This window comes from Dermacentor albipictus, chromosome 8 (assembly GCF_038994185.2).
Source record: "Dermacentor albipictus isolate Rhodes 1998 colony chromosome 8, USDA_Dalb.pri_finalv2, whole genome shotgun sequence".
Taxonomy (NCBI): Eukaryota; Metazoa; Arthropoda; class Arachnida; order Ixodida; family Ixodidae; genus Dermacentor; species Dermacentor albipictus.
In genome coordinates, this window is record NC_091828.1 from 101,044,556 (window position 1) to 101,063,587 (window position 19,032).

Sequence of the window (19,032 nt, forward strand, 5' to 3'; positions counted from 1 at the left end):
TAACGTCGATTTTATCGGAAGTCCGTAATATCCGAAACGGCTCACTTCTGAAAGTTTCGTCGCAATGTCTAACACCTTTACTGCGGAGAGTGAGTGACAAACGGCCAAAGTAAAAAACAGATGAAAAAGTCGCAGTTTCGCCCGAAAGATTAAGCATTGATTGCAGTAGCAAATTAAGCAAGATAAGTGCAGTAGCAGCAGCAAGCGAATTGACCTTCATGCTGTCTCTCACTTCAATGTGAACTAAACGTTGAAAGTGCAGCGCATACGAAACTATTGGCACTGGGCACACTTTGTCCACATTGCAGATTGCTTTCAAGATATGCCGTAAGCAGCAGCCACCTGATTAGAAACCTCCTCTCTCTCCCACCTCCGCCCCCTCCCATGCCTCGCGCTCGTGTCATGTCATGTCAGCTCGTGTCATGTCGACACGGCAAAAGTATGACACAGGAAAAATTGCTGCTAATTTCGTCCACTGTAGCCGATAATTTGCTGTAGTGTAGTCCGTTAAAAGCAATCTTCATTGCATTAATAAAATAGGTGGAACAAACTAAGGCTGAAATATGGTCTGTTATATCGGAAAGTCTGTTGCACGTGGGTTCATTGTAACGAGCGTAGACTGTATTTCAAGCCCAAATTTTGCTAGGGAAGGTATGTTGCATATCTTAGCACGCACCGTTCCTTACTTTGTGTCATAAGCATTGAATCTTCTGGCACAGAGCACCAGAATCATCACAGGTGTTGCCAGATCGAGTCAAAATAAGCTATATACAAGCTTAAGAATTGTCATAACACACAGCCACGATGATGTGCTATTGCGTTCTCAAAAACAGTAATCAGAAATGAGGTCTGCAGCATTTTACTGAAGTACTAAAGCGCCAAACAGACGACACAAGAAGAGACATGGACATGTCTCGTCTGTGTCTCTTTTTGTGTCGTCTGTTTGGCGCTTTAGTACTTCATTAACATGGACCAACTAGCCCAACAAAAAGTTCGTCTGCAGCATTGCTTGTTATGTTTGTTTCTAACTTTAACATGCATGCTTAATAAACATTCTTGAACCTCATTTACTGTTGGTGGTGTTCTTCCATGACAGATTGATGCCGAGGAGCTGGGTGTCTTATCTCTAAGCTGCCTGTGCGAGGCCCTGGCACGGGCTACGGCAGCTGACCTAGGATCTGACTGCCTTCAACTGCTTCAGCAGTTTGCCGTCGGCGCCCTGCAGACTGTCACTTCTCCCACCTTTGCTGTCTCAGCGCAGAACAGGTCGGGAGCATTCAGGCATAGCAGTGTATGGCACGTTACAGTTTATAGGTGGCGCTTCAGTTGCCGCAGCAGTGCCACCTCTTGGTGACAAATGGAACTACTCTGGCTACAACATTAAAAAATTTTTTTTTAAATGTACCCTCTTTCTTTTTTTCTGCTACCGCATGTTGTTACAGTTTGCACTTTTCAAGTTACACTGGTAACTTGATAACTTGATATTAGAACATGTATACAGTGAATCGTCGGAGATAACGAAGCAAATACAAATTGTCTCTAGCCGATAGTGGCATATAAATAATGCATGCATATAACGAATAGTAGCCACTCACTCACTCCAGTACTCACTTACGGGGCAGAAACATGGAGGCTTACGAAAAGGGTTTTACTTAAATTGAGGACGACGCAACAAGCTATGGAAAGAAGAATGATGGGTGTAACATTAAGGGATAAGAAAAGAGCAGATTGAGTGAGGGAACAAATGCGAGGTAATGACATCTTAGTTGAAATCAAGTAAAAGAAATGGGTATGGGCAGGACATTTAATGAGGAGGGATGATAACCGATGGTCATTAAGGGTTACGGACTGGATTCCAAGGGAAGGGAAGCGTAGCAGAGGGCGGCAGAAAGTTAGGTGGGCGGATGAGATTAAGAAGTTTGCAGGGACAACATGGCCACAATTAGTACATGACCAGGGCAGTTGGAGAAGTATGGGAGAGGCCTTTGCCCTGCAGTGGGCGTAACCAGGATGATGATGATGATGATGATAACGAATATGGGATATAATGAGGGTATTTTTGTGTCCGATGCAACTTTGTTGTAATGAAGTTACACTGTATTACATTTGTACTTCCTATATAAATGTGGATCCCCCTGTGATGAAGCTTTACCTTGTTGTCTACTCCAACTTCCTTATTCAAATATGTGTGAAATGCAGAAATACTCTCACTAGGCAACTGCTTAACCAATTTTAATTAAATTTGTTGCACTTAAGAGAGAAAGATTAATTCTACTGGCTGTAGGAAGCAGAGCTTTATTTAGGGTTCCATAGCTCTTTATAAGAAATGTGGAAAATCAGTAAGCTTAGTAAAAGCTGAAGCACAAAGTTTGTACATGTCTAACCCTGCACCAAGAATAGATGTTGTAGTTCTGTAAATTGCACCTGTTAGAGCATCAAAAGTGGACAAATGCAACATATTAATTTGCGATTTACATGAAATTTTCACGATGTTTACGAGGTTTTTTCCAAAAGTCCTGCTCACAAATTAGAGCTGTATTTCAGAGTGGTACATAATAGTACATCAATTATGTCCACTTGGGATGTTTGGACAGGTGCTGTTTAGAGAAGTGCAATATTGTTTTTTTTTTACTGAACAGTTAGAGTTGTAAGCTTGAGGCTTGGGTATTCTTAACATTTGCTACTTTCAACAGTTTCTATAATAAAAAGGAAATCATGGCCTGATTAAAAAATTTGTTCCATACAGTTGATAGATCTTAACTCCTTTCTTTTAAATGCAATGGATCTCATCGCACAGTGCAATGCACGCCGAACAATGCGATGTCTCCATTCTCATGCATAGTATAGAAGGATACATTGGAGCTTCCGAGGTAGATCTTCCCCTTATGCACAATTCAAGTGTTCTTCAGAAGAACCCAAGCTATGACAATTTTAACTAAGCGTTCTGTGTGCAACAGCTTAGTACTACCCGAGTCGGCTTCCCTGTTTTGACGAGCTGTGGTGTGCAGCTACCTTGACAAGCTGATCGAGTTCCTGCGCCTCTTCGTTGGGGCAAGCCTGCCCTGTTTCGAAGACAACAGTCCTGCACTTCTCCAGCTGCTGTCTCTCTTGTTTGACTACACCTTCCGAGAGGTGAGTGACCCGCTGCTTCCGAGCCTCGAATAAAATGTTACTCGCTGGGTTCACCGTGCACAAGAAACGCTGCCCTGTGACTGCAGTCAAGTGCAGAGCGGTACTGTGTGTGCCTGGAGATGTGGGGCACCTTGCTGGCAAGGCTGGCGGCGCACCGGTCGGCCGACAATTACCGGCCGCTGCTGCAGACGCTGGTGGCCCGGTTGTTGGCCCGCTGCTGCCAAGGAAAGGGCAGCGCAGCTGAGTCTTTGGTGGAACCCCAGCTGGCGTTGGTCTCGAAGGCAGCTGAACTGTCGCCCCAGGACATTTGCACACAAGTGGTGAGAGCTGCCTTTCAATTTTTTTAAAATTTTTTTCTTTTTTTTGCAGGAGCCTTTATTTGCCTGCCCTATACCCACTTTGATGAATCTGGGCTTTTTTGGCCTTGGTGTGGTACTACAGCCCCATAGATGGCGCCACAATGTTGCCTGATGTATTGGAGACCCAAGCTGGTCCTGCCCCGAGGACAAAAACGTACCGGAGCAGATATTCGCCACGGGATTAGACACGTGCCTGCTGCAGAACAAGTCCAGAAATGACTCGGCACATCGTAATGGAATCCCAATATATTCAACCAGCAAGACCAATAGGAAACATGTACCTTCCAGAAGTGCTGGGATTCAAAGTGGATGGAAGCATTAAAGAGACGTTTATATTGTTGGTAGGAAAAAAAATTCAGGGAAGAGATAGATAGAACTGTAGTCGTTACAGGCATCAGTAACTGCACAATGTAGAGATAGAAGTTTTAGTGAAGAGAACAAGGAGAGATAGGCGAAATGCTAAACTGCTATTCGTGTATATAATATACCAGATTAGCTGAAGAAGGCTATGTCACTATTTGTCACCGCCACATTTCAGAGGGCATGCCCAGTAGAGATCATCATCGCGAGCATGCATTGTGTGCATCGGAGCAGCAACATCTGTGTGATGGTGCGCTCTGCTGTGGTTCCCAATGATGGTGGTTGTGATGCAACGATGATGATAATCTCGAGGACCAGAAGTCTGGACATTAATGCCATTGATCTAGGAATGGTGTTCTAAATGGTGTTCGGCCTAGTGTATGTGAAACAGGAATCAAATGACCTTTGTTTCCATTTCCTGACAGCTGAGGGGGAGGGGGGGTTATTCCGTAAGTGTTCATCTGGCGGAGACGTCCATTTCATCTGTTGCTGAAGCTCTGATTGGCTGGGCTGGGGTATGCATAAGAAGGAGACAGGCGCCCCCCAGCCAATCAGCACTTAAGCTGCAGACGAAATGGACATGTCCACTAGGTGGATACTTATATTATACCTTCCCAGACTGTGTGCAAGGCATGCATCTTATCTAGTATGAAGCAAAAACTAAAGGTAGCTTCAACCCTACGCCAAGCATGCATGTATTAAAAAACGAGAACTCATAATTGTGCGCACTTGGCGCACACAGCTTAGCTTGTAGTGCTCAAAACTGGTGCTGTGCCTGTTTGCACAGATGGAGCTGCTGGATCCAGAGCTCAGCCATTACCAGTCACCACATGGTGCCGCTGCGGTTGAACGATTGCACAACCTATCCGCCCTGCTGCAAGCTCTGGGGCGATTGGCTCCTCATCTAGACACCAACCTGGTGCACATGACCACCACACGGTCAGTTCTTGGATGTGCTCCTGTTCCTTCTGATAAAGCTGACACTTTGCTTGCTGTCTTCAGGGTGGTGACGAAGTGCAACGGTGAATCAACATTGACAACAGACGGTAGATGTTCAAAGTAACAATGTGGTGTAGCAGACAGTGGACGTTGACAACAGACAAGGGATACTGTTCATGGGGGCCATGCAATGCAGCAGGCAATGGACATGGACAACAGATGATGGATACTGTCCATGGGCGCCACACAGCAAAGCAGATGCATGATTTGTTTGAAGACTTTGAATTTGTTTGCACTGGACAACTTGTTGTGTGATAACTTATGATGTGGTTCAGTGTGTTCTAAAAGTTTAGTAGACTTGATATGTTTAATTAGATTTTATTTGAAGTGGTAAATGAAATTTCATTTAATCAAAAGAAATATCGCCTCAACGAAGCCCTAACTGGGCCAGGCTCCAGACTGGCTTGGGCTTCAAGTTTTTTATGTCAGGCTAGGCAAGCTTGTTCTTCACTAGTGTTGTGCTCGGTCAGGCTCTTGATGCAAGCAACAGGTCTGGGTCGTGCCCAGGCCCATAAATGCGGCCCGTGCACAGCTCTACTGTGGATGACGCTTATTGAATGCTGGTTAAAAATACAGTAGACTCCCGTTAACTTGGCTTCGGTTAATTCAATTCCTCTGTCAATTCGATCCCCACCAGTGGTCCCGGCTGATGCTCATGCATTTCTATGGTCCCAGACTTTCATTATTTTGATCCCTAAATTGGCATTGGCCAGATAATTTGAACTTGACTAGTCAGCATGCATACGCCTCACCCCTGTGGTGACCCCAGTAGTGACCTCATTAGTGGCAGCATCTGTCTCTGCAGAGATTATGGGACAGTGAATGTTTTGAACGCACGTCATGTCTTGTTGAAAACGCCTATTTTCAGCCTGCCCTAAGTAGATATTCAAGCAAAAACCACAGCTCATAATGGCTGGTTACGGGACTTACCCGACTCTAAGGTACGACCCCCCCCCTTTTTTTTTTTTTCAAGAAAATTGTGCAATCGGATATGCAACCAAAACCACGTTCGCAGCGTTCATACATTTTCACACAAATGTACTGCTGCAAAGCTGAATTTAGAAAACTGGCTGTCGCTGTTCAACTGATTTAGACCCTTGCTCATTTTATTTGCTAAAAAATTGGGTACACATTAGATTTCTACTTTGTTTAGGAGCTTTAATGTTATCTCTGGATTAGTTTTCTGCTTTGGATACACAGAAAACAGGCCCACATTTGATTCTGGGACGTGTTAAATGTGGGCAAACCCTGCCAAATGAACCAGCCGTGTCTTTTGGCGCTTTTTCTGCATCTTGTTTAATTCGACTCGCCGGGTAATACAATCAATTTTGTCAGTCTCGTCAGGGTCGAATGAACGGAACTCGACTGCAAACAGTTTGTTTGTTACCTGGTGTCATCTTAAACAGTGTAGCCTTAAAGTGCAGCTTGTATCAGCATGGACTATTCTTGCTTTCTTCAACTTAGCTGCATATTCCTTTCAATGTAAAATGTCACTATGCATCATTAAAAAAAAAAAGCCTTCTCACGCACAGTGGTACCAAACTGTGTTGCCCAACAGTTATGGTCTGGGAATCAGAATGGTACACTAAGCCCTACTGTGTCTTGCACATTTTTCCTGAACCACTGATATGAAAAATGTCTCCGCTTTTAGAGATGACTAAGTAGTGAAACATTTCACTCGCAGCTTGAAGCTTCCACTGAAGACGTCTTTTACTTTCAGGTTGTGCCAGGCTGCCATCTATGGACGCCAGCTGCTTGCGAATGCAGACGCTGTGCGAGTGGCTGACATTGCAAATGTGTGAGTGTGTTGTTGATGGGTACCGAGTACCTATCTTATGCAATCGCAGTGCTGACCGTGAAACCTTGCTTATGAGTTGCGAGTTTGTAGCAACTCCCTTCTTTTAGAAGGGTCACCAAAGCCAAGCATTGAATGTGAAGCTAGGCTATTAAAGTGCCCCTCTAGAAACCTCACGGCCTTCATCTTGTGCCAGGGAATGACTTAGTCAGAAAGGAGGTCGTAAGTGAAGAAGCTGCACTCTTCTTCTGCATTTAACTTCGCTTGTGACAAATAGAGTGCCGCATGTCAGCACGCATAACCCTCTGCCATCTCCCACAATTGCCACGTTGGTGATACCAACGATGAGGGCACTACAGCTTTCACAAAAAGGAAAGAGCAAAATTGTGGCAGGAAACAGAGACAGTGACATGGTGACAAGCTCAAATAGACCATCTAGTAAACCACTAAGTGCACCATCTAAGCGCCCACTTAGTGCTAATCTCCAAAGACTCATTTGAAATGCTCATCTCCAAAGACTCATCACAGTGGACCTCATTCATGCTCCCACAGCTCCCACAGCCAATCCCATGCTGAGCCCACAATCAGGGTGCCGTTGCCTGCTTTGAGTCAAATGGCCTCACGTAGAGGGTGCTTCATCCCTGCAGATAGTGCCTACAGACCCGTGGAAAGGTTAAACCAGCGAGTTATCTCGCAGGGAAATGCATTAAATTTAGGGATAAATCTGCATCATCTTTCATGCTAAAACACCATGTAATTAGTGTCTTGTGACTGTGAGTGGTTGACCACTATTTGTCACATTTGAGTGACCCAAGAAATTGTCAGTCGTAGGTACTGTGTTCTTGCAGTGGCAGCTTCGGTAGTGTGTCACGTTTACACCACATTCTCACTTACAGTAGCTCTGTCCTCACTAAAAGGGACACGGCGAACATTTTTGAGTGCTATTTCTGTAACTTAAGTGTGACAAAATATTTAGCCTTTAGTGTCCTTGTTAGCTTGGCTGTGGCGATTGCTTTGCACGACACGAAGCAGAGTTGTTATTGAGCGCAGTTCAAATGTAAAGTTGAGCTACTACATGAGTCCTTCCCCGTTTCGTGCTGCTCAGGCAGGCACAGTTGTTGGCTTCCCTGCGATTGCTGTGCGCTTATTTGGGAAGCAAGGCCCCACCCACAGAACTCCTGGTGGAGGCCACTTTGCCTCCGATCCTTGAACAGGTGGGTTGACGTATTTAGCTTGTTGAAGCATGTGCTTTCATACAAGCATCACTTGCCTTTCCCTCTTTGATTGGCTAGCACCTGTTCCATGCTTCAGCTGTACCGTAAGATCTCGTTAATTCGACTGTCAATAATGAAAAAGAAATCTGGTAGTGTAGACTCGCTTTCTGGTACCGGCAAGTGTATGTAGTATTTAATCATGTCAAACTCGTTAAGTTGGACATACCTGGCCGCGAACCGGTTAACTTTGACAGCCCTTGGGGCATGCCAAGTGCAGGGCATAGTGAATGTGCGACATAGAAGAGCAAGAGGCAGTGCTAGCTAGCATCCAATTGAAATGTGGCAGTGGAGTCCACATCGCCGTATTCATCAACAGGAACCGTTTGGAAACGACACGAAAACGCTTCACGCCTTTTTATTTTTGTGTTTACCACTGCATCTCTTCAAAACTGTACAGTGATCATTGATGATCGCATCAGCAGCAACCGCGGATTCATTCAGAGCGGTTGTGGCAAGCGGTGGTGTCGTTTTTGATTCAGTGCAAGGCATGGCATCCGGGTTGTCAAAAACATGGCGAGAGCCATAGACGATGAAAAGTGACTCTACTACACTACGTTGCAATGGATGATCATCCATCGCGATGTTCTGCCAGGGGCACTATCCTTAACTTTGTCGAATTCCGCTAAGTCGGTGTTTTGGGCCGAGCAGAACTGTCAAGAAGGCAAAAGTGACAACATGGCAGAGCCTAATGTGGTCCTGAGTGGCACCCGGACTTTCTGGTGACAAATATAACAAGGGTGTATGTGTGCAGTGGCAAAAAGCGTGTATATGTAGATTGTCTGACATGTCTTGCGCCGCTGGTGCCGCACTGCGAAAGAAGTTGCGAGCGCCTCACCGCTGCAAGTGCTAGTCAGTCACAAGACGACGAAAACCGTATCTTCCGTGCTGATCTTCGGTGGAAAGAAATTACAGTTGCATATTTCTTCAGTAAAAATACACGTTAATGTAGTAAGCATTTGTTCCCATTTTTATTTTTATATAGATTATATAGTAATTTGACATTCTTGTAATTTGGAAACATTTTGTTGTCCCCGCGAAATCTGAATTAACATTTTACTGTATTTGAAATAGGACAATTCGTGATTGGCCTCGCGCTAAAGTTTGCTTTCAAAACACCACTGCATACACACCATCATAGCTCAGTGACCGCAGCCTTTCACTCCTAAGCCCCAAGGTCGCAGGTGCGATACCAGGCATCCTAGTTAGGGCATAATCCAAAAAAAGCACTCATGCACCAAGCATTTGGGTACATGTTGAAGAATCCCAGGTGTTCAAAATTTAATTGTACTGCTACCGCAGCCCTCATTTCCCATAGCAAGTATGTTGCTTTGGGACATTAAACCTGATCAACCAATCAGTCATTTGAGTGATAAACCAAAGAATCTATCGGTCAATCAGTCAAATGATAAACCAGTAAAACTACTAATTGGTAGACCAGTTAAACAACTAGCAGATCAACCAACCAGTCAGTCAGAGAAGCTAGCAATCAATCAGTCAGTCAGTGAGCCAAACAGTTGGTATATCAACCAATCGTTCATTTGATAGTGCTGGCCCTTGTTGCTTATAAGTACAGTCGAACCCGGACATATCAAAACCACATGTCAGGAATTATTGTGTATATCGAACAGCTGCAAAATCCCCTTAAAATGTTCATATGCAAATTTTTATTTTATATGTCGAATTAGCTATATATATCAGACTATTTTGCGATCCCCTTCAGATTTGGTATATCCGGGTTCAACTGTATAACAATGCTCATGCTAGTCTAGTCCCACACGAATCTGACAAGTTGACATTTTGTCTTCATTCTGCAGAGTCTCGAGAGTGTGTGTCAAGCTGCGTGTGGCCTGCTGCTCACCCTGAGCTCGAGTGTGCGGCCAGCGCAGCTTCTGTCGCTGGCACCGATGCAGCGACTGTGTGAGCAGCTGTGCCAGGGGAGCCTTCGACCGCTGAGCCCCCAGGTGTGAGACCACACGTTTCCATCCTTCCATTCTCTGCGTGTTCCCGTTGCAGTACATTTCCGGAAGTTAACGAGACTGATTCCAGAAAATGTATCAGGGGGAAACACTTTTTTGAACACAGTAAGAAACATTGCCGATCTGTCGCAGTGGCTGCTGTGAACATGTGAGCCAAATATTACTGAACTATTATGCAGCAGGGAATTTCCAATCTACTGTGAAACATGGCATAAAAATTGCTTGCTCTCGCTTCTGCAAGGCCGTCATGCAGCGCCATCAAAAGCAGCTGGACCTACCAACGCCATTGGCGGATTTCGTGATTGCGAGAGCATTCTCAGTAATACTTAACTGTTAATTTTGAGTTAAATAAATGAAAAATATGTGTGTTGGCGATATCAAAAGTGTTGGGAAAGTCATTTCCTCTTTGTACAGCATGTAGCTATGTCAGCTGCGCACGGCATCCGAAATGGCAGCGGCTTGCTGCAATGATCTCTTTTGCCCCTGCGATACTCAACTTTTGCCCAGGCTTAGCCTCTCCAGTGTGTAGCTCCCAGTGTGCTAGCAGAGATGAAAAGAGAGAGAAAGCCGGGTATCGGGTGTGGTAACTTCACTTATACATAGTTGAAGGATTCCAAAAATTTTTTACACCATGAGATTCACGAGTCGACATTCTTTAGTGGTGAGGCCATTCTGTGATTAGATAGAAAAGTGTTTCAGGGCCCCTTTATTGCAAAGCGTTCTTTGCCTCTTGCCAGGCGCTTTGCGGACAGTTGGTCGATAGGTTCCAGCCTCGTGCGGGGCTTTTTCAGCGTGTCCGATGGAGGGTTTTGAACTGAGGTCCCACAGCGCGATTCTCTGCCCATTAGTCCACGGCGTATGCATGGCACAAGAGAGCGGCCAGGCGGGCGTTGTATCACAGACGGGCACACAGCACGGCTGTACTTGACACAGCGCACAAACGGCTGTGCATTTGACAAGTGACCTGCACTCTGTAAAGGCTTAACGGTTATACCTGACACTTCACTGAGACCCACCACCTCTTGATGTGATGAGTTTCCACACAGGCAATAACTGGCTAAGAAAAAAAAACTGCCTCTTTCGTGTGTTGCGTGCAGTGTGAGCAGCTGGTGGTACAGGCAGCGCATGCGGCCTTATGCCTGCCTTGGTCACGAGTACCTGCTGCAGCCCAGTGCTGGGACCAGAGGGCCATTGCGCAGAGCAGCCTGGTGAATTCCCTGGCACGACCCTTGCTGCAGAACCAGCCACCAGGTACCAACACTGCAGGGTACTCCGAGTTTTGACCAGGACAAAGTCTCCAGTGTGCTGTATTTTGTGATTGAAGGAAAAAACCAGTCACAAAAGACAAGAAGACAGTTGATAGTCCAGTCATTGTGGTGTGAACCTCTTTTCTTGTCTTTTGTGACAGTTTTTTTTTTCCCTTCAACTAGGTACCAACTGGCTGTATTTCAACCCTTCTGCAATGTATTTTCTGGACTATAGCCCACACTATAGTCTGTAATAAGAGCAGACCTGGAAAAGTGATTATGCCCTTCAGCTGCCTTCAGGTCTAAGTTGGGTAGGGTTTGTAGGACAGTAGTCAAGAAAATATGGTATATTGTCAAAATGGTAGGAATTTTGGGCTTGTCGTTACATGAGCTTTATATTGAGTTGCTTAGGGTGAACCTCACCAGAAGGAAATATAACAGCGCAAGGTACTAAGACAACACAAGCTCCTTGTGTTGTCGCATTTACTTCATGTGTCGAGGTTTGCCCCTGCACTACTCAATACAATGTACATTGTTAAAGCTGGAGTAGAAGGTAAGCTGAAGTAGAGGGCTGATTATAATGGATGTTTATGCGCTTCGTTACCTTCCTTGTCTGGGCATCGTATGTTTCTTTTTTGTTTTGTTTTTTCATTTGAAATGTCACGAGTCATGTGCAGAAGCAAGATTATGCAAGTTTTCAGTTATTTATTACGGAACTCAGTTTTCATTTATTTCACGATAAGAGGAAAGAATGAAGGTCAAAGGTCAGTTCTTTTTTAAAATGTTGTGCAACAAAACCACACCGTTGGTACGTCATTGTGATGTCACGAACTTTAAATATATTTTTTCCACATCGTGAGCTCCTGAATGGGAGCTTACCGTTATCATTGAAAAGGAAAGTGTACAATCAGGGCATTTTACCGGTGCTGACATACGGCGCAGAGACTTGGAGGCTGACAAAGAAGCTTGAGAACAAGTTAAGGACCGCGCAAAGAGCGTTGGAACAAAGAATGCTAGGCATAACTTTAAGAGAAAGAAAGAGAGCAGTTTGGATCAGAGAGCAAACAGGCATAGACGATATTCTAATATACATTAAGAGAAAAAAACGACGCTGGGCAGGTCATGTAATGTGCAGACTAGATAACCGTTGGACCATTAGGGTAACAGAATGGGTACCAAGAGAAGGGAAGTGCAGTAGAGGACGGCAGAAGACTAGATGGAGTGACGAAATTAGGAAATTTGCTGGTGCTATTTGGAGTCGCTTGGTGGAGGACAGGGGTAATTGGAGATCGCAGGGAGAGGCCTTCGTCCTGCAGTGGACATGAATAGGCTGATGATAATGATGATTATGATGCTGATGCTGCTGCTGCTGCTGATGATGATATTTGTGCCACTGTCACTTGATAAATGTCGTTGAACTTTGCCGAGTTCAGTCTCTGGGTATTTTAGAATACAATGTAGTGCATCTTTGTCGACAAAAATTTAATAGGGCCGAGCAGGCGCCGTCGAAACCTGTGACATCACTATGAGCTGGTGCAGGAAATTCAAGACAGAGTCTCCACCTGTCTTTAGGTGATTGCATCTTTTCGGGCTTACCTTTGCCAAGTCTTTTCTCGGGGTAAGAGTGGTGTGTTTATTACTGTAAAAGGGTAATTTACCAACACAGCTCAAATAAATGTTATCTTTAGTTACCCCTTTAAAGTGCACAAGTAGTGCCATCTGGCACTGGCACTGCAAAGTGATGACGAATGCTCCTCAACCTGAACCTCTACCTTGACTCCGCTGAGAAGAGGGCAGCTGTGCCAGTTGCAGAGGCGGGCGCTGCTCTTCGGTTATGCTCCTCAGAGACTACGATGCTGCGCGATGAATGGTTGCTCAAAAAACACCCCTCCTATGCAGTTGCTCTCAGTAAGCAGTGAGAGTGCTTAGTTACTAATAAATTGGTGCTGAATCACTGTACAACGTTGTTTAACCCTTTAACTGCCGATGATGATGTAACTCGTCATCGCAACAAGCGTCTTCCAGTGCCGTCGCATCGTCATGAACTTTCTGCAATTTTTGCATATCTGTATATGTGCAGTTTCTTGTAATGTTGACAAATAGGTAATTCACAATGACTTTTGTTATTATTTTTTTCAACAAGAGCAGTAAAAATGCAATAGGCATTCTTGGTGTCACATTCTTTTAGAAAGAAATTAGCACGAAATGTGCAGGTCTAAAAAAAACAAATTTCCTACTTTAAAAAATGTTTTTTAAATTTCTCAGGGCAGTTAAGGGGTTAAAAGGTGTGACAACTTTCGTTGAGGGTCGCTTGGAGTTGAGGAAGCAGTTGCACTGTACACACATGTGTGAACAAGAGGTCAAGTCTAGCAAAAAGCATCCTTGTTGCATTTCTTTTTTACCATGCTTATGTTCCTCACTACCACAGGGGAGGCAGTGGAACATAGCCTAAGGTTGCTGCGAGCCCTGGTGGAGGTGCTGGAAGGTGCGGGAAGCCGATCGAAGCAGGTCGCGAGCACAGGTCTGGCTCCAGTATGGCCCTTGCTTCTAGAGCGCCTGCCGCCCACCCTGCACAGTACGTGGCCATCCTTGGCAGGACTGCCTGCCGGCATGCTGTGTATTTGAGTATAATGCCGTTGGGCCACAGTGCCTGCAGGCAAGCGAGCTTGTGCAACACACTCTGCCACGAGGTATAAAGCTTGAGGCGGTTTGGCGGTTTGGCGCCAGCATCTGGGAAAATGGAATGCCGCTTCCTCGAGCTTCATTTTTTACATGCTGCCATTTGGGAACGGTTTGGGAAAGGACACCACTAGGATAGAAGACTAGGATTGAACACAAGCAGAACTGCTGTTGTATGGTAGTTGTTGCACACTACCTACCTACCTTTCTGGGGTGGGGGAGAGAAAGAAAAAGAAAGAGAGAAAAGAAAGAAAGGAAAAAAAGGAACGCGAGAAAAAACGTACTAACCAGAAAAGCATACGATCCAAAACCACTAAAAGATTTGGCAGACTCAATCGCAGTTGACATCTACGTAGTGCGAAGCACACGTGCGAATCGCTGCAGCATGAGGCGCTGACGCCCCCCAAGCCACTGTTGCTAGAGAGGGCAGGAATGCACATTTTTGCTTTTGTGGCTTCAGAAAAGTTACCATTGCACTCCTCAAATCCTGCCGGTACAGCAGCTTCTATGGGTGAGGCATTTTGGCAGGAAGCTTTGGCGTGCCCACTCGGCGAGAATTGTTGCGAGACGCCGATGCGCATTGAGCTGGTGGGGCCTGATCGGCCCAACAAGTGCGTTGTCATTTTCCTGTTGCGTAGTGTTTTAAGGCGGCGACAGGAAACTGAAACGAAATCAAGCTGGCAGGCAACGGCGAAGTGCAGTGCCACCAGAGTGAAACGTGATGCGCAGAAATCGTGCAAAATGGGATGGTATCAACAAGGTTCTTTCTATTGCTTATAACCAAATGGAGTGAACTTGCAGCTGTAACTGACTGTATTCTATGTATTTCATCTGCTGCACTTCATGGACGAACTAGAGAAGCGAATCCGATGTTGTCACATGTGTCAGGGTGGATGCATGCCTCTTAATTACAAAGCTTATGAAACAGAAAGACAGCGGTGTCGGTTAAGAGAGCAAATGGGGTCAGCCGATACTCTAGTTGAGATTAAAAGAAGTAAAAATGGAGCTGGGCAGGCCATGTAATGCATAGGGAAGATAACGGGTGGCGTATTAGAGTTACAGAGGGGTGCCAAGGAAAGGGAAGCGTAGTTGAGCACCGCAGGACGATTGGTGTGATATTTGACAGAAGACCCGAAAGAGCAGTCCCGGTGACGTGAATTGACTGGGCAGTTTCACAAAAGGGGCTGAATGGTGACCAGGTCACATCTTGGGCAAGTTTCGTCCAGCAGTGGGTTGTCGCACTTGGCAGCAGTTGTGTCCCTGTAATGTTCAGCGGCTGCATCTGCTGTTATTATGAAGCACTCCACTACTGCAGGTGTGACGCTCCAGTTCAAAGGCAGCATAGAATCACACTAGCCGCTCGACCGTAGCCTTTCAGGATGGAATTATCATTCTGTGGAAGTAATTAAGTTAATTAAATTCTGGGTTTTCGCATGTTAAAACAATGACCTGATTATGAGGCACGCCATAGTGGGGAACTCCTAAGTAATTCTGACCACCCGGGGTTCTTTACCATGCACGTAAATATGAGTGCACGACCGTTTTTGCATTCCGGCCCCTTCAAAATGTGGCCGTCACAGCCAGGATCGCACCATCAACCTTGAGCTCGGCAGTGCAACGCCATAGCAGCAGGGCTGCTGCTGCGGGTCTCTGGAAGTAGGTTGGCCAAAATAGCTTGTCTGCGCAACTTTGCCTGTTGGGCCATCTCACAGTAGTCCAACTCAACTTCTTCGTATTCGGTTTGTGTTCACATGCATCTGTGTGTGTGTCATTATTGTCATTATTTTGTGGGAAAACTCACACACGCACTTGAAACAGAAGAAAGGGAAAACAAGAAGCAGGCTGTCAACTTCCTTCGGTAGGGGTTACGACGCCCGCCTACTCTTCATAAGAGGCTGGATGTTCTGCAGGCGGTGGGGAGGACCCGGTGTTGGGCACGCTGGCATGCCTCGTGCGAGTGATGGCAGCACAGCTTGGAACAAGCCGGGTAGGTCCCCTGCTCTCCGCCCTGGAGCAGCGGGTGTCCCAAGAGTCCGAGGACGCGAAGGCTGCCAGCGGGCTGGAGTGGCTGCTGGCACTCCTGCTGCCCCTGGTCCGGGAGCCGAGCCTGGGCGAGTTCCTGCCGGCCATTCTGAGGCTCTGCCTGGACCAGGTCCAGCCACGACTTGCCCAGGTTTGCATCAAATAGAAACCCAAATGTACCTTATTTTGTGGGATTGTGATTGTCACCGCACAAGTGTTCAGTGTAACGTTCAATACCCTGGCGAGAAAACAAGAGTTCATGATTGGTAGTCAGCCCCTAGAATCTGTGCATGAGTGCATTTATCTAGGTCAGTTGCTCACAGGGCACCTGGATCCTGAAAAGGAAATTTAGAGAATAAAAGCGAGTTTGAGCACATGCGGCAGGCATTATCAAATCATGGCCAGCTGCTTACCGTTATCCTTGAAAAGACAAGTGCACAACCATTACATTCTACCAATACTAACATATTATTGGGCACAAACTCCGAGGTTAACAAAGAAACTCAAGAAAGAGATAAGGACTGCGCAACGAGTGATGGAATGAAAAATTTTAGGCGTAACATTAACAGACTGGAAGACAGCGGTGTGGATTAGAGAGCGAACAAGTGTAGCCGATATTCTACTTGACATTAAGAGGGAAAGAATGGAACTGGGCAGGCCATGTAATGCATAGGACAGATAACCGGCGGACCATTAGAGTTACAGAATGGGCGCCAAGGGAAAGATAGTGTAGCCGAGGACAGCAGAGAATCACGTAATTTGATGAAATTACAAAACTTGCCGGCATAACTTGAAATCAGCTAGGGCAATATAAGGGTACTAATAGGGTAATGTCAGTGGAGCTGCCCTTTGATGTGGCTCCTGGCACTGATCTCCCATAAACTCTGTCAGCCATCTCTGCCGAGTTTGCTTGAAGTTTCACTCACTCACACGTTCATTCACTCGCACATCTATCCACCCCCTATGACTCAGTCACTCCCACATATACTTATTTGCAATCCCTCACTCACCAGCCTACCCACTCACTTTCCCTGACTTATTCACCCATGCACCCATTCACTGTTGCTCACTCATCCTACCACCTACACACTCGCTATCCCTCCCTCATTCACCCACCTACTGACTCACTTTCTTCAATCACTCTTCCACTCGCTACTTTGAGTTTAAATTGTGCACTTGCCAACACGCAGTGCCCCGAACTTGTGCCCGTGCTGGGGCCACCCCTGTTTGAGCTGCTGGAGCAGTGCCTGGTGTGCCACTGGCGCCGGTTCTTTCCCGGCGGCGTGGCAGCCCCCGAGGATCTGCACAATGGGCCCGAGTTCGGCCGCCTGCTGTCCGCCTACGGCTGGTCCCTGCGGATGGGCGAACCTGGTCTCATGCGCCAGAACTTGTTGGCCCTATCGGCACTCAACCGCCGGTGTCGGCTCTTTCACAAGGTCAGCCTGGGGGACATTTATCCACAAGAGCAGAATCCCAGTGTGGGTGTGCCTTGTCACAGCAGCTGCGCAGGACGTAAAAACTTCTAACAAGAAATGCGTCTCGTTTCAACTCTTGTGCTTCCTTACGAGCCCTCAATGCACTTTGCAGCCGCTTCCAACACATGCACCGGGTAAGGTGCATTATTGGGTTCAAGCAACCTCGATACACATTAGACGCTCACTGTGCAGAAGTTCATGCTGGGCCTTCGAAAAGAAGCGTCACTACTGATTCACTGCAATTTATGACAAAAGTTTTATGAGGAACCTTTGGTGATCTAGCTACTGTTTTCAATTTGTAAGTAGTAGTGATCACTGATGGCGTAATGAGCTGCCAGTATTATAAGCTGCCAGTTGCCAGTATAGTTTTCTTCAGCTTTGAAGGAGTTCTGTTAGGCGTTTGAAGATGGATGGCGGAGGACGCACTGGTGTTTCACAGCCATCATCCTTTCCATGCAGCTGGCCTTCCGGGAATGCCTTCTGGCGCAGTTCGTGGAGGCTCTGCTTAACTGCCTGGTGTCATCACCTGTGCGCGATCTGCTCAGGGACGAGTTTCAGCAGCTGCTGTTCGAGCTGGCTGCCGTGGATTTCGAGGCCTTCTACGGCCGCCTGCTGCCGGCCCTGATCCCGCCCGAGCCACTGGCGGGACTCGCCTGGGAGCGGGACCTTCCTTCTTTCTCTCGACAGATGGAGCGCCTCATCGGTGACTTGCGGCGTGCCGCTGGCTGATAAAGGGTGGGTTCAGCAAGGCTCAGTCCACTTGTAGCCTACTTGTAACATCCCCGTATGTAATGAAATGTGAAGTTGGAGGACCAGGTTTGAGTTGCGGTATGAATCAGTTATACCCCAGTCAGCCAGGTAATTTTAGTGACACTTTGAACGAGTGCACTTCGCCGCTGGTGCCATTCGCAGGCTGTCAGACAGAAAGGTTTTGTGACACTTGTCGTGGAGTGCACTTGTTCGAGGAACTCATTTCGTTGCGTTGAAGTGTGTAGCCTTGATAGCAGTGCTTCAAGAATAAATAAATAAAGGCTCACAGCAGAGTTGGCACTAATTCTAAAACTACTTTTTCGTCATTTCAAATGCTACAAGTGTTCAGTGAAGCCAGAAAAGGCTTGAAAAATTCATTTGTGGTGGACTGTGCCATTTTGACCCTGTGTAATTTGGATATGTTCCTTGCTTGTATTGGCTCAAAACAAATAGACGTGTTAATGGGATTACAGCATTTCTGTTTTTGGTTGCGGAGGCTCTTGTACATAAGCATTTCTTTTGTAGCAAAGCAGTAACCATTTATAAAACTCAAAATTCCATGACTCATATGAACCCTGTGGCTTCGAAGATTGTCATCGTCATCAATCCCGAATGACACTTCGTTTTGGTGCCTAGCACCACGCTGCTGAAGTGACACTAAAGTGCAAGGCGAGGTGCTCTCGCGTCACTAAATCTTGCTTGTCTGACTGGAGTATTACACTGCTGTAGAGTCAGATATAATCAATTAGTACTGGCATAACAACCGCTTTTTGAAGAACTAACACATACGCTATGAGCGGGGTTGCCTACACTCTGATTTATTGGTACATCGTAACAGCAGATCTTCCTCCCAGTGGCAGATTCTTACAGATACAGTGACTAGAAACACAGTGAAGAGATGGGAGTACACACTCACTTTTGTACAGTGTTGATGATCCATCTTCTGTTTACGAACGCATGGTTG

The 19,032-nt window shown here is 46.2% G+C and overlaps 1 protein-coding gene across 1 annotated transcript in view; it reads left to right on the plus strand.

Annotated features, from left to right (window-relative positions):
• Positions 1-19,032, plus strand: part of ebo (ellipsoid body open) — a 34,041-nt gene that overhangs the window by 10,007 nt on the left and 5,002 nt on the right. The window contains exons 7-18 of the mRNA XM_065446403.1: positions 1,097-1,266; positions 3,009-3,132; positions 3,219-3,452; positions 4,639-4,790; positions 6,571-6,648; positions 7,751-7,859; positions 9,734-9,880; positions 10,993-11,146; positions 13,571-13,717; positions 15,732-15,994; positions 17,034-17,279; positions 17,778-18,053. Of these exons, the coding sequence (XP_065302475.1) occupies positions 1,097-1,266; positions 3,009-3,132; positions 3,219-3,452; positions 4,639-4,790; positions 6,571-6,648; positions 7,751-7,859; positions 9,734-9,880; positions 10,993-11,146; positions 13,571-13,717; positions 15,732-15,994; positions 17,034-17,279; positions 17,778-18,047 (2,094 nt within the window). The 3' untranslated portion in view covers positions 18,048-18,053. The remainder of the gene's footprint in view (positions 1-1,096; positions 1,267-3,008; positions 3,133-3,218; positions 3,453-4,638; positions 4,791-6,570; positions 6,649-7,750; positions 7,860-9,733; positions 9,881-10,992; positions 11,147-13,570; positions 13,718-15,731; positions 15,995-17,033; positions 17,280-17,777; positions 18,054-19,032) is intronic.